At 37.5% G+C, this 16,149-nt stretch overlaps 1 protein-coding gene across 1 annotated transcript in view; it reads left to right on the top strand.

The window, feature by feature from the left end:
• The window catches only part of LOC126819353 (angiopoietin-1 receptor), a 29,583-nt gene that overhangs the window by 10,251 nt on the left and 3,183 nt on the right, over positions 1-16,149 (top strand). The window contains exons 5-14 of the mRNA XM_050547346.1: positions 388-525; positions 2,860-2,994; positions 4,716-4,850; positions 5,559-5,696; positions 6,467-6,630; positions 9,089-9,275; positions 10,635-10,745; positions 11,130-11,311; positions 13,074-13,187; positions 13,421-13,491. Coding sequence (XP_050403303.1) covers positions 388-525; positions 2,860-2,994; positions 4,716-4,850; positions 5,559-5,696; positions 6,467-6,630; positions 9,089-9,275; positions 10,635-10,745; positions 11,130-11,311; positions 13,074-13,187; positions 13,421-13,491 — 1,375 coding nt within the window. The remainder of the gene's footprint in view (positions 1-387; positions 526-2,859; positions 2,995-4,715; positions 4,851-5,558; positions 5,697-6,466; positions 6,631-9,088; positions 9,276-10,634; positions 10,746-11,129; positions 11,312-13,073; positions 13,188-13,420; positions 13,492-16,149) is intronic.

Consider the following 16,149-nt stretch of genomic DNA (forward strand, 5'->3'; position numbering starts at 1 on the left):
ACATATAAAATAAACATAAATATTTCCAATTATATGAAACTTCTGACTTACGGTATAAATGTGTTCGGGGTTTGCTAAATTGAAACTAAGAAATACGAATTTTAACTCCTATAACATATAGAATAAAAATGCACACTTCCAATTATGCACGTGATCGGATTTGCTAAAGTGAAAGTAAGAAATAAGAATTTTAACGTTTAAATCATATAAAATAAACATAAATATTTCCAAGGATATGAAACTTCGGGCTTACGGTATGCATGTTTTCGTTTGCTAAAGCAACAAAATGGGCTTAAATGTCATTATCTATAGATATGAATATTAATTAACTCTAGGCCTAAATATATGTTATCCAAACGATTCCCATGTCGCCATTTTGTTTTTCAGGATGTCCAAATAAGTCATATGGTGTAGATTGTATGTTAACCTGTGGACATTGTCTGGCTAATACTTCTTGTAACCATGACACCGGTCATTGTTTAAAGGGGTGTGCACCAGGGTGGACTGGTACCAAATGTACACAGAGTAAGAAAAGATTCTTCATTATATTAAAGATAAACAATCAAATTAAAACAGGTTATATTTTTGGCCCGTTTGTTCAGATGATGACTCCGTCCTGCACACCTGATAAGGGAAAACCATGTCGGGAAATCCTGATGAAATTTCTCGGCCAATGCAGGGATCGAACACGCGATCTCCAGGCTAGCAAACCAGCGTCTTACCTACATAGCCACGATATGTTTAAGAAAAGCGCGGTCTATCACGGGTAGGTGTTGTAAAACCATTGACCTTATAATACATTTTGCAGCATGTTGTATATCAACAGTAAATATAAAAACCCAGTACACTATATTAATTTTGGAATTTGAATATTATTCACCATGTCTTGATGTCCGATTGGGCATATTCCCGGTCGGACAATTTTGGGCGTTTCGAAAAAAGATTCGGACAAGTCCGGAATATACGGGTAAAATCCCATCATTCGGCGAGAGCTCGTACATTTATTTTATACATGTTATAGTAAGTCATTATTATAACGGAGCAGTGCGCATGCCCGGTAACCACAACTCGTTAATAACTTCTGATAAGCCGTCTGGACAAGGGCCAACTCTATTTTTAGTCCCCTCCCGCCCACTTTCTTTTTGTTGAATTGAATAAAAAGGGTTTGAATGTACATTTTCTGCCAGGTTTTGGTGAATATTCATGATTTTGAGACGGAAGGATACAAGAGTTAAGAGGTTGGTTAGGTTGAAATGTACGGTGGAATATTGCATGTGTATCTCAAGTTTTTCATGATGAACCTCATACGAGCTTTTGGGCAAGAGGTTGCCACATGTTGCTCTATCTGTGGTAGAACGTGTTCTGCCCAACGAAAAAGTGGCCGTCTAAAATTAAAGCGCGGCATCCATCGCTGTTTAGATCATTAAGCCGTTACCAGTCCATATATTATAGGGTTCATGGTAAAACTCGGGGTCGTTGTTTCAGGAACATGGGGAAACCCGTCCTGTTTCAATCAGAACGAGAATCGCGGACACATATTGACTGCACTCCCCCTCAACGATGAGAAATCTGTTATTTTAAGTAAAACGAAACAACTTGCGCTCTACCTCTAAACTTTACGATGATACGTGATTCAAGTACAAGAGTCAAGAGATTAAGTCATCATGTTTGCATCCAGTACAGTAAGAGACAATAGAATTCAGGACGGAATGCAATTTATGTTGACATTTATAAAACCCACACATAATATAATTGAACTTATTTAAATATTACACCTCCAGGCCCATAAAACATTTGTTTTTCAGCTGAGTATGTCATTGCATTTGTTTATATATTTATCATAAACTGAAGAACATCTAAAAATGTTTTAGTTGTAAAGCGCGAATCGTGACCAGAATGTCGACCTTGGATTGCTTGCAATTATAAATTTGAGGAAATCCGGTAACTAGTATTAGAGTATCTAGTTTTCTCACACATGGTTATAACTACACAGCAATAATTCGTTCAATTGAATACGTTAAACGGGGGAACATTTGTTAGACTTGGATAAAAATCAAATTTTACTTAATGTCCTATTGTTATGCACCAACATTGCTAATGTCGACGGACAAACGCCACGCGGTGTGCTATGTGGGAAACTTCGTCCAGCCTATACTATAGTCAATGGTGCAGAATGGGAACTGGGGGGGGGGCGAAACCCGAGATCCGGTATACACGTAAGCCCTGGCACTAAATGTTACAATTCAATGAGAGAGAGAGAGAGAGAGAGAGAGAGAGAGAGAGAGAGGGTAACGCCCATTTGACACAGACTATGTCATTTCGAGACTAGCAAACGGTTCAATTTTATTTCAATAATTCCCTTGCGCGTAGGTGTCTTTAGCAGTGGGAGGAAACCGGAGGACCCGGATAAAACCGAGAGGTTGGACAGGCGACCCTACTCGAAACCACGCCAGTTGACTCAATGACAGATCTTATGATACAACGTGCACGCTCTAACCATTTTGCTATCCAACTCCCCTACGATTCAACGAAGAGTGGGCGGACATGTCGCTTTCCAAACAAGACTCTCCCCTTGCATGGCGTATACCTCTCTTGATTATCCAAGTTGGGGCAGAAAAAATAAGACTTAACCCCCATTTCGTGTTAGAGGGGGTGGGGGGTGGATGACCGAATGGTTAGCATGTGCGCGCTCCCCCGAAATGACCTAGTTTGTTTCAAGTAGATGGTAAAGGGACCGTAAACCCCATCTCTCTCTTTCCCCATATCGTTTCATTTAAGAACTTGATCCATCATTATATTGTGTTTATTATAACAACCTTTCTATCTATTTGTCAGAGAAGTCTTTGTTATTTATCTTAGGATGTCAAGCTGGACATTATGGGCGTGGTTGTTTAGGAACATGTGGTATTTGTGTCAAGGGAACGTGTGATCATGTAACAGGTTATTGTAACCAAGGATGTGCCAGAGGATGGGGTGGTTTCCAATGTCAATCAGGTTTGCTTAACTTTAAAAATAATTCTTACATTGTTTAATGCACTTTAAAGCTGGATGCAAACTCACGATATTCGACGTCACCGATCTAATGTTTAATGTCTGTGTCTTGATTCAAATTTCATTGCAAATTATAATCCCAGTTACTGTTTTGTGGATGATGATCGAGTGTTGTCGGTACAAAGACAATCTGATTAAAATACAGATCCAAATTTCGTTTCGGTTTTTTTTTATACTTTAGATGGCCTACACTACATGAAGATCAATGGTCGTACGAGGGGCCTTTGACTCTATATGGCGTTAGACATTGATTGATCAATCAGCTTGACTTTTCTAGTGGTTTATCCATAGGTTTACCCACAAGAAGGTTTCATTGGCGAATCCCCCACGCACCCAGAATGCAGGTTATATAACAACTTTTCCAGACGAAATTTTTAACTATAAAAAAACGAAACGAAATAGGATCTGTGTTTTAATCAAATTGGTTCGAAGTCCTTGTTCAAACTGGAAGTACAGTTTCTAATAGCAGCGGTAATGTCTGTAGATATTGCGGCTTTATTTCTTTAGAAATGGTGAAGAAAAAATATTATTTAAAGCAAAAGATGTGTAGTATAATATATTAAGAAGACACTATATTATATATTATTTAAATAGAAATATAGTCTTCGTTTTATTAATGTAATCCAGCTTTAATTGTATCCATGATTGAAAATGAATATATCCGGGGAGTAATTCTCGCTTATTTACTTAGAAGACCGCCCGCAGACTTTGTAACCAAATCCCACATTTGTAAATTTGACCAGCATCCTGATAAATATTTATAAATTAGGTATACACTGGTACCCCCAATTTCGGAACTTTCCAGTACTCCCATCTTGGTAAACGTTTAGGATGTCATTCAGTACATCCAATATATACCAGAAACCCCCACAAAACGTTTTCTCGCAATTTTTAGGGGTTGGCCTCTATTTCTTCTTGATAAATTGACTGATCTATGGTTAGGATAATGTAGAAATGATTATTTTCGTAGCCACTCTAAGGCAAAAATTGACCACTTGATCCAACGATCTGTTGTACACAATGTAGGAATGGTTATCTTCGTAGTCACTCCGCGGTAAACACTGACCACTGGATCCTGTGATCTGTTATAAATAAAAAAGTGACTTACTAGGTTCTGCCTTGTTGCTACTGGGTGTTGTTGGTCTCCTTGCCTTGGGCGCCGCGCTTTCCGGGATTCCTGCGATCTGATGTAAATAAAAATGTGACTTGTTAGGTTTTGGCTTGCTGCGACTGAATGTTCAGTTTTCCCATAGGTCCCAAAGCCTAGGTGACCACCAGCTTTAGAAGCATGCGCCCTGTTGTAGGTAAAGCTACTCTTTAAGTCTATTTGAATGTTCAGCGAGTCTGATACAACGAAAAAAGAAACGCTATGCACACAAAATAAAATATCCACTAGCTTATTTGCCAATCCTTATAATTAGACCTTACGTAAGATTTAACCAGGTAGGTAAATGCCGTCATTGAAGGTCCAAAAGTAGATACTTGTCAGGCATCCGATATCGAATGTCCACTCTACAGGTCAGGATGATTTACGGACTTTTCGGTGATTTTTCATTGGATTATCGAGGGCGATTTCGCTGAAGTATTACACCAGACACCCGCTTAATATGACCGGATTGCAAATTCATTTAATTCTAATGTAGTTACAACGTTTGATTTTACAGAATGTGAACCTGGATCATATGGTAATAACTGTTCTCAGTCTTGTGGACATTGTAAAAAACAAACATCTTGTCATAGTGTAAATGGCATCTGTAGTGGGTGTGAACCCGGGTGGAGAGGTGTCTATTGTATGGAAGGTAAGTTTAGGGGTTTTGGATATCTGATATGTACAGATTCTAACGGGGGATGGGGTATACCTGATTTAAGGGGCACACAACTGGTGACAACGTGTCAATGTCGTGGTTCAATACTCGGTACCCATTTGGCCGGGTTTCTTACTATTTTCAGTTACAAACGAGGAACTATATCCTTGACCCAATAAGTAACATCGATCTGCAAGTAACATGGAGAGGAGAGAGTGGTTTAAACGCCCACTCAACACAAACTAGGTCATTTCGGGACTAACATATGGTTCAATTTTATTTTATCATTATCGCAGTGCAGCGCGGTATCTCTTTAATTGTAGATGTTTTTTTTTATCATTATAACAGTGGTATCTTTTTAATTTTAAATGTTTTTTTATTCTAGATGACAGGGTCATCTCACTAATTTTATCTGTTTTATATCATGATATCACAGTGGTATCTTTCTAATTTTAGGTGTTTTATGCCATGATTCTGGATCGCAGTGGTATCTTTCTAATTTTAGGTGTTTTATATAATGATTCTAGATCGTAGTGGTATCTTTCTAATTTTAGGTGTTTTATATCATGATTCTAGATCGCAGTGGTATCTTTCTAATTTTAGGTGTTTTATATCATGATTCTAGATCGTAGTGGTATCTTTCTAATTTTAGGTGTTTTATATCATGATTCTAGATCGCAGTGGTATCTTTTCTAATTTTAGAATGTGAAGCTGGTTTTTATGGAGAGAATTGTAAGTTTCGTTGTGGACAGTGTAAAGAAGGAACAACTTGTGATTCTATGACTGGATATTGTCCTGATGGATGTCAGCCTGGTTGGTTAGATAATACATGCTCCCATGGTTAGTATTTATATTCAACTATCACACACGCTCTATATAATACATGCTCCCATGAATGGTATTTATATTCGACTATCACACTAGCTCTATATAATACATGCTCCCATGGTTGGTATTTTTCTTCGGCGATTTATTTATATTCGACTATCACACTAGCTCTATATAATACATGCTCCCATGGTTGGTATTTTTCTTCGGCGATTGCACTAGTTCTATATCCTTTGAAAATGAAATGAAATGAGGTTTAAAGTCCTACTGTTCTGCCCCGACTGGGCATATGCCATACAGTGTGCTATGAGGGAAATTTTGCCCGGACAGCGGCACTACGGCCTACTCTTATATCATATTCCAACTGCCTTATATCCTTTGGACTTTATGTACTTCATGCTAATGACTCAGTGAATCATGCCCTGGCTCAATAAACAGGAGATTCCGTTTGTTAGCCCAGGAAGTTCTTCGGGGTTTCCTGCATGACAAAGAACAACGCATAGTTCATCAGAAGGTGCTACAACTGGGGTACCGTGTACATGTCGACTCCCAAAGATATTCACTTGCTCAAGGGATATATGATAAGATTAGCGGCAATGGAAATAGAACTTCATCGCTACAAATCTTACTGATCAGTTTCAGTTGAAGATATATCCATGTGAAAATTTAAGATTTGTAAAAACTTTCGACAAGCAGAACTTTTGATAAAACCTAATGCAGGGGTATAATGTGACACGATCAAAATATATAGCAATATATAGGTACACGAATTTGTATTTTAGCTAATTTAGAATCAAGCGATACAGTTGATCTGAAACCCATTCTACCCTTCTTGATCGTGGCCATGGTAGTTGTGGTAGCGGCTTTATCTTGTATGTCACTATACTTCTTGGTGATACGACCCAAACTGCGCAGTAAACCAAACAGACTTCAAACAGCTTCTAGGGTGGGTATTTGTTTATATCTATTTCCCATTTTGTTAACAATTTGAAGACGTCATACAAATTCTATGTTTCCAAAATATATATCTAGTCCTAAAGTTTCCCCATTTTTTATGAAAATTTTGAAAATGATATTGTTTATCAATTCTAACTCCCAGCTGTTTTAATGGTAAACGCTATTTATGTTGGGGGGTTGGATGGCTGAATGGTTAGCCTGCGCGCGCTGTATCATAAAGTCTGTCATTGAGTCGACTGGCGTGGTTTCGAATCCCCGGTTGTACGTGGCAAGGAGTAGGGTCGCCTGTCCAACCTCGTGGGTTTTCTCCGGGTCCTCCGGTTTTCTCCCACTGCTAAAGACCCCTACGCGCAAGCGAATTATGTAAATAAAATTAAACCATATGTTAGTCCCGAATGACCTAGTTTGTGTCGAGTGGACGTTAAACCCCATCTCTCTCTCTCTCTATCTCTCTCTATTTATGTTAAAACTCTACGGAAGCATATTAGGGCCAAATAAATTTTGAAAATATCCCTTAATTAGGACAAATTAGGACATAGTCTATCCTAATTAACACTTAAAAAGAATTATTTTTATTTATTTTTGGCCCTAATAATAAATCCTAATTAGGACACACTGAGTCCCAAAATAAGAGTTACTATATCCTAATTAGGAATGGTAAAAACTAGACATAATCTACGGAAGAGTATTAGGGCCAAAAAAATTTTTAGAATCTCATTATTTTTATTTATTTATATGACTCTAATAATAAGTCCTAATTAGGACACACCAAGTCCTAATCAAGAGTTACTGTCTCCTAATTACGAATTAGTATTTCATAATTAGGACTTAAGGATAATTTATTTATTTGGCACCAACTCTTAAATCCTAATTACGAGTTACTATCTCCCAATTATGAATTAGTATTTCATGATTAGGAGTTTAGGATAATTTATTTATTTGGCCCTAATAGTCTTCCGTAAGAATGAACACGGAATGTTATATTTGTAATGCTAATGATACTGACATAATATAACATATTACCCCACCTAGTTAATTATTTTAAAATTTTTAATTTTTTTAAAAACTGTTCCATATTTTTATGAATATGCTATGCAATTTCATGTATGAACGAACTCGTAATTACTTGTTATGCCCGTATGTTTTAACTATTTATTTACTTCAAATGGGCATGGGACAAGGCGTGTTTGTTTTACCAATTAGATATTTAATGCGTGCAGATGACATCAAACTAAGTGTTATCATATTATAATTAAATGAAAAAACAAAATCCCCAGTTCACATGGGATACAAATTCTATTACATTTCAAAGGTTGTTTGTTTTAAAGGAATTTTTTCCAGTTTGTTATCGTTTGAGATATTTCTGTTGATACGGATAGGTGCATATTTTAAAATAAAATAAGTGCAGACTTATTATATTCGCAGGCTATCTATTTAATATCTTAATGAAACTCATATGTTTTCCATTGACTATCCATATGGGGTTTAGATTGGCCAGCTATTTAGGTTTTATAATGGTCACCCATACATGTCTTACAATGTCCGCTCATGTAGATTCTAAAGTATCCGCTCATATAGGGTTTACAGCGTCCGCTCATATAAGTTTTTAATTTAACTGTCATACAAATAGGTTTTAAAAGGTCTGCTCATATAGGGTTTGAACTGACCAGTTATATGGTTTTACACTTACCAACCATATGTTTTACATTGCCCGCTCAAAAAAGGTTTTACTTTGACTTCTCAATATAGCTTTTTACATTGTCCGCTTATCTAGGTTATTACATTTCTCGCTGATCTACATGTAGGTTATTACATTGTCCGCTCATCTAGGTTATTACATTGTCCGCTCATCTAGGTTATTACATTGTCCGCTCATATAGGTTATTACATTGAAATGAAATGAAATGGGGTTTAACGTCCTACTGTTCTGCTCTTAACCTGGGCTAATGAAGACGGGCATACGCCATACAGTGTGCTATGAGGGAAATTTTGCCGGGCAGCGCTACGGCCTACTCTTATATCGAATTCCAACTGCCAAGGGATCTTTTACGTGCACGCCAATGTGTACACGGGACCTCGGTTTTTCGTCCCATCCGAACGAATAGACAGCTGTCCTTGTCGGGCCCTCCCTCCTGCATCACTGACAAGGGGAAACCACGCCGGTTATTACATTGTCCACTCATCTAGGTCATTACACTGTCTGCTCATATAGGTTTTTATATTTTATATTATCTGCTCATATAGGTTTTTATATTGTCTGCTCATGTATGTTTTTACATTGTCCGCGCTTATACGTTATTACCTCGTCCGCTCATATAGGTTTTTATATTGTCCACTCACATCGGTTTTTATATTGTCCGCTCATATAGGTTTTACACGGTTTATAATGTTAACGATTTATATAAATTGCGGTTATAAATTATTATGTTAATGGATTATTTCCTTAGGCTGAAGATGACCCTGAAAGAGTTAGAAATACTTATGAACATATCCAGGGTAGTCAATGGGAAATAGCCAGAAGCAACCTTGTCATAACCAATCAGCAACTGGGTAATGGTCATTTCGGGGAGGTGAAGAAAGGATTTATTAAAGAAAGAGGCAGACAGGAACCGGTTGCCATCAAGTCATTAAAAGGTAACTGAATGTTTCCTGTGTTGTTGGTAATTATTTAACGTCGCCGATCTCGATCGTGTAGTTTTGGTGACTCCCTCTTATTTTCCAAGGTTTAATACATTTTAAAAATGCACTCATTGATTAAATGACATTTAATTAAAAACAACAAAACCAATACACCAAAGGTACATAATCTAATTTAGCATTAAAAGATAATTGAATTTTTCATGTGTTTTGGGAAATTATGTAGTGTCGCCGAAATCGATTCTGTTTTTTTTATGACTATATCGTTTTTGTCACGGTTAAATACATATTAACAATGTACTCGCATGATTATAATTTAAAAAAACAAGGCATTCAGGCAGATAATCTCCCGAATTAGATTTAGTCGGATTAAAAGGGATTTACCCAACACTTTTACGTTGCTCTCTATATGGTTAGAATATATGTGGTAAAATACAGACACTCGCACGTGCTTTGCAATGAAATACGTCACGCGGATTCAAAGTTTCAACTAGTATAAATAATGCACGCTTGGCACATTTCCTGCACCATTTTTTGAAATATTGGTACGCCAACATCGAAGGATGACGTCACATCTGTGTTTTAAAAATAATTATTATGATAATATTTTCAGATTATATCTCTGAAAGGGATAACATTGGAAATTAGTAGACTGTACACAGTTTACAGTTCTATGGAACACACTAGTGTTTATTTCTGAGCCTAGTCAAAACGTCGCTCATTAATAATAAGCAGCAATGACATTCCATAGAACTGTGGCCTCTGTATTTCCAGTTCAATCCCTAAATTCCATTGAAACAAGCACTACGTTAAATTGTTTTATCTATGATATAGGCAGTCTTTCCTTATCATGGCCAAATGTTTAGCGCGTGCACTTTGTATTCTAAGTTCTGTCATTGAGTCAACTGGCGTAAAGAATATATAAAACTTATTGTCGAAATTTTCAATCATTTACAGTACGTCTAGTTGTTCGGATTGGACAAAACCGAAGGTCCCTTGTACACATTAACCCGGTCGGTGTAGTAAAAACGTCGGAATTCAAACCCCGTTTTGAAATTGAATGTCCAACCTCGTGAGTTTTCTCTAGGTCCTCCGGTTTCCTCCCAGTGCTAAAGACCCCTACGCGTAAGAGAATTATTGAAATAAAATTGAACCATATGTTAATCTCGAAATGACCTAGTTTGTGTCAAGTGGACTTTAAACCTCAATTCATTTTATTTCCATATCATGATGTTTAAATTTGGGTACAATTAAGATAGTAATGAAATTAAATTAGGTGGAATTATTTTGTGTATAGATTTTCCTTATCATGATATATGTCCAATTTGGATACAATTTAGATAATAATATTTTCAGACAACGCCTCAGAAAAGGACAAAACAGATTTTCTAAACGAGTTGAATATCTGGAAGAAAGTGGGTAAACATCCTAATGTTGTTTGTCTTGTTGGTGCTTGTCATATTCGAGGTGAGTTGCTTCTGTAGGTTGATGTGATTTAATAAAACACGAAGATTCGATTCATTCATTAATATCCCGTGTCCATGGATACCAAAAACCTATTTAAACATACATTATGCAAGAGCTAAATCTGTCTATTGTAGGTCTTTCTTTAGGCCTCGGGACAGACAAACAAAGACAATCATAAATATTAGTATAGAGAGATGCCCCGGAAATACAACCAGGACGGAAGAGCGGACAGACAGCGCCTATTTCAACATCCATCCCATTACGTCGGTTCGATGGTTTATTGTGTTATTTGCAATTTATTAATGTGTTCAGATATTTCGCCAAAATTTTTAAATTTAAGAGAACAACTTCTATTTTCAATTTGAATTTAATTATTTTTTTTAGGCGTAATGTATGTTGCAATGGAATATGCCAGATACGGTGACCTTCGAACCTTCCTGAGACGCAGCAGAAAAAACAAAGACCATCATACATATGCCAATATGGCGTCAACACTTCGTCAAACAACACTTTTAAAATTTGCTCTGGATACTGTTAGTGGATTAGCGTATATCGCAGAGAAAGGGGTAAAGAAAATTTTTAAACAATTATTTGATTTCTTGGTCATTATGCGCCGATTTCTTTTCTACTAAATTTTAATAAAATGAAAATTGAATGAAATGAAATAGGGTTTAACGTCATACTGTTCTGCTCCGAACTGAGCTAATGAAGACGGGCTATGAGGGAAATTTTGCCCGGACTACGGCCTACTCTTATATCGAATTACAACTGTCAATGTGTACACGGGACCTCGTTTTTTTTCGCCCATCCGAATGACTAGGCAACTGTCCTTGTCCGGCCCTCCGTTCCGTATCACTGACAAGGGGGAACCACGCCGGAAAATCTGGATAAACTTTCTCGGCCAATGCAGGTATCGAACACCCGACCTCCAGGCTAGTGAGCCAGCGCCTTTCCCACTTAGCCACCGTGACCCCGCAAATTTTTAAAAACAAAACAACAAATAGCACTGCAAATATACCAAGGCATTTAGTTTCTTTAAGTTTTTAACACCCATCTGCACCATACACGTCTTTTTCTCAACTACCCTGTCAAGTAATTTATCAAATTTTAACTTTTGCATCTAGTAGAACGCCGGGGGTTTACGATTCCTTTTCCTTGTAATTGCCAAGTTGTGTTCAGGTTCCACTCATATCGCATTGTTTGTATGAGAACACGTCTTCTATGTTTTCTTCGTAATTTATCATTGTCAATTCATGTCTGTCGAGTATGCGATATCATATCCTTCTTTGTCTTAAATTGTAAATAAGCCGTATACATAATTATAATGTCTGACATTTCGCGTACCAATCACACTAAGCCATAACAGATCTATACCAGATTTGGAAAGAGAGAGAGAGAGAGAATGGGGTTTAACGTTCACTAGGTAATTTCGGGACTAACACATGGTTCAATTTTATTTCAATAATTCGCTTGCGCGTAGAGGTCTTTAGCAGTGGGAGGAAATCGGAGGACCCGGAGAAAACCCATGAGGATGGACAGGCAACCCTTACTCCTTGTCACGTATAACCGGGGATTCGAAACAACGCCAGTTGACTCAATGACAGGCCTTATGATACAGCCATCCAACCCCCACATGGTTTGGAAACGATACCACATATTGCTTAAGGACATTTAATAAGAAATATGGGACCTTTCTGGTCGAGCGGTAGGGAACTAGAGAGAAAGAGAGAAAAGGGGTTTAACGTCCACTCAACACGAACTAGTTAAACCCGGAACTAACACAATTATTTCAACAATCCGCATACGCGGGAGGAAACCGAGAGACACTGAGAAATCTCAAGAGGTTGGACATGCGACCTTTCCCATTGTCACGTACAAGCTGTGAATTTAAGCCACGCCACTTAACTCAATGACAGATCTTGTTATTTAAAGCGCTTGCCGTCGGAGATAGGATAAAATTATGCCTAGTCTCTTTTACTTCTATAAACCAATCGGCCATCCCTCGGTAGGAAAGAATCCCCGGTTGTACGTGACAAGGAGTAGGGTCGCCTGTCCAACCTCGTGGGTTTTCTCCGGGTCCTCCGGTTTCCTCCCACTGCTAAAGACCCCTACGCGCAAGCAATTTATGGGAATAAAATTGAACCATATGTTAGTCCCGAAATGACCTAGTTTGTGTCGAGTGGACGTTAAACTCCATTTCTCTCTCTCTCTCTCTCGGTAGGAAACTCGCCCCAGGTCGTCTAGAGTGTACAAATATACCAAATGCCACATTTATACCATTTAAAATGCTCATCTCAAACGTTAATCTTCTAATTGATTTTGTTTTAGATAATTCACCGTGATGTGGCAGCTAGAAATGTTTTATTAGCTGACCATTTAACAGCTAAAATAGCCGACTTCGGTTTGTCTAAAAATGATGATACATATGTCAAAACTTCTCGGGTAAGTTAAAGTAAATCATTATTTTTTATCGAAGATATATACATAAAATCAGGGCCATTGGCCGGATGCATTTATTTATAACGATTGCTCGGATTGATGCAAATAATAAGATGCTAAAGATAACAATCAGCTAATACAGTCAAGGTATCTAAATATCTTTCTGCCATTTAATGAATTATTTTCCTACAGTTTTTAAATTTAAAGATAATATTCCTCATGTTTTATTATTTCAGACGCGTGTGCCAGTTAGATGGATGGCTGTCGAATCATTGTTTAATAATACATATACCACTAAAAGCGACGTGTAAGTAACTTATAACAGTCCATAATATGCTGATTACACTATTTTGCCTGTTTACACTATTTTGCCTATACCGTTTTTTTAGGACTTCGAATTTTATCTAATGGTTTGGATTGTTCGTACTTGGTTTTATTTTATTGAACTTAATGCTAGGTTCCCACTGTGCTGCGATGCGTTACGATAGGATTGTTCCCGTTGAGTACACGATCTGGTACGTGTAAATACGTCAGGATACGTTTCAATACGATCTTCACGATTGTTACGACTGACCTCAACATATGATAAGACCTGACAGGATCATCAAGATTACTCCAGGATTAAAAACACGGCTTCAGTCGTAGCGCGAATCGTGATAGTGTGAACCTAGCATAAATCTAAACTGAAAGCCGATTAACCGTTCATTGATTCCATTTATAGTTTATGCTGACTTACGGTCTCTGATTGCAATTTGTAGTTTATATTGACTTACTGTCTCTGATCGTCATTTGTAGTTTATATGACTTACTGTTTCTTTTCGTCATTTGTAGTTTGAATTGACTTACTGTTTCTGGTCCTCATTTGTAGTTTATTGTGTCGGGTCGTCATTTGTAGTTTATAGTGACTTACTGTCTGTGATCTTCATTTGTAGTTTATAGTGACTTACTGTCTGTGATCGTCATTTGAAGTTTATATTGACTTAATGTCTCTGATCGCCATTTGTAGTTTATATTGACTTACTGTCTGTGGTCGTCATTTTGAGGGATGTTTAATCCTAGGTAAATACAGTATTCAAAATAAATATCAGTTCAAAATGGCTCAGTTCCGTCATTTAAGTGATTTTGTAATTCCTTGGTAAACTACAATATTGAAAAGTCTAGATCTTAAAAATAAATATCAGCTCAAAATGGCTCAATCTCATCATTTAAGTGAGTTTTAATTCCTTGGTCAACTACAATAATGAAAAGAGGGGTGTGGATGCCGAGCTGGTGAAGACTAGTTCGATGAAGTTCACCCCACTAAATTATTCACATGACACCGCTACAAATCTAAGCTAGTCCCTTTTCAGCATATCGTTACATACGCGCGTCACCGCTTTGATAAAACCCCATGATGTGTCCATAAGAAATATGAAACTGCAACATAACAACTATTTATTCACCATCACATTAGTTATTTCACAAAGGTTCACTGGTTACAAGTCATATTCTGATAGATACATACATAGATAATCTTAGCGTTTTGGCTCGTGTTAACTTGCGGTAGAAAACAGTACGCTGTCACCAGCTCACATCACGCACTTTCATCTTTACTTTCATCGCACATGTTCACAACATCCGCTCGGTTGCTAAGCAACTGACTCGATTTTCAAGACACTAGATAATATCCTACAATATGCAATTAGACTCGATTAACTCACATTTAACTTAATATACTGCATGTATGCACAGACACATTATATTGCCATATGTAGATTTTGAACATTACAAGGGGATTTTAAAAAAACGAATATCAGTCCAAAAATGGTATAATTCCGTTCAGTATTTACAAAGATATGATGAGCTGAAAATATGTCAACACTCGACAGCCACTGTATATGATATATAAGATCTTATCAACATAAGGCACCACCAACTATGAATTGCACAGAATCATTCGATGGGCCTCATTTTAATCCCATTGAAACCAAGGCCCAGAGAATATCTACTTATTATATACTAATTTTCTTTTCTTAATTAAATTTTAAATAATTAGTATGAGTACATTAGATATCTTCACAAAAATGCAAATGTTGATCACTGGCTTTAGTATGTGCGTTTGCTCTAAGGAATTTGTTGTATCAACATTTCAAAATTTTTTCTTGTACTTAAAAGTGGAAGTCGAAAAGTCTGTAGGGTGGAAAGAATGTAACGTAAAGTTTTATATTTCCAAGTTGAAACAATGACTAGTATAACCTATAATAGAATTACCCCTACTTGACATGTGTTTCCTCTAAAATACCACTTAACAATGGTTTTCTTTAACATATTCATACAGTTATTATGTATTGCATTATAACTTGATACTTTCTTAGATCTCGTGCCGATCACTGCATTCCATATGCTGCTGATGATGATGCTATGTTGTTACACCATATGGTTATGTTTAAAGGATATCACCCTCGTAGCATCCGCGTCCACCATTTTTGCAGCAAAGTACCCGTATCCCGTCACCAAGATCCGCCATTTCATTTACTAGCCGCACCATCCGCTTGTACATAGTTTTCGTGGCACACCATTGATGCAGCAAAGTAACCGTATCTCATCCACAAAATTCACCTGTCAATCATGTACCTATCATCAATCATAGGAGCCACGGTGGATAAATGAGTGAGACGCTGCCTCGCTAGCCTAACCGTCTTCATTAGCCCAGTTCGGAGCAGAACAGTAGGACGTTAAACCTCATTTCATTTCGCTAGCATAAAGGTCGTGGGTTCGCTCCCGGTGTTGACCGAGAAAGTTCATCGGGACTTTCCGACGTGGTTTGCCCTTGTCCGTGGTGCAGGACAGAGGGCCTGATAAGGTGACAAGGACAGCTGTCTGGTCGTTCGGATGGAACGAAAAACCAAGGTCCCGTGTACACATTGGCGTGCACGTAAAAGATCCCTTGGCAGTTAGATTTTGATATAAGAGTAGGCTGTGTGGG

This window comes from Patella vulgata, chromosome 4 (genome assembly GCF_932274485.2).
Source record: "Patella vulgata chromosome 4, xgPatVulg1.2, whole genome shotgun sequence".
NCBI lineage: Eukaryota > Metazoa > Mollusca > Gastropoda > Patellidae > Patella > Patella vulgata.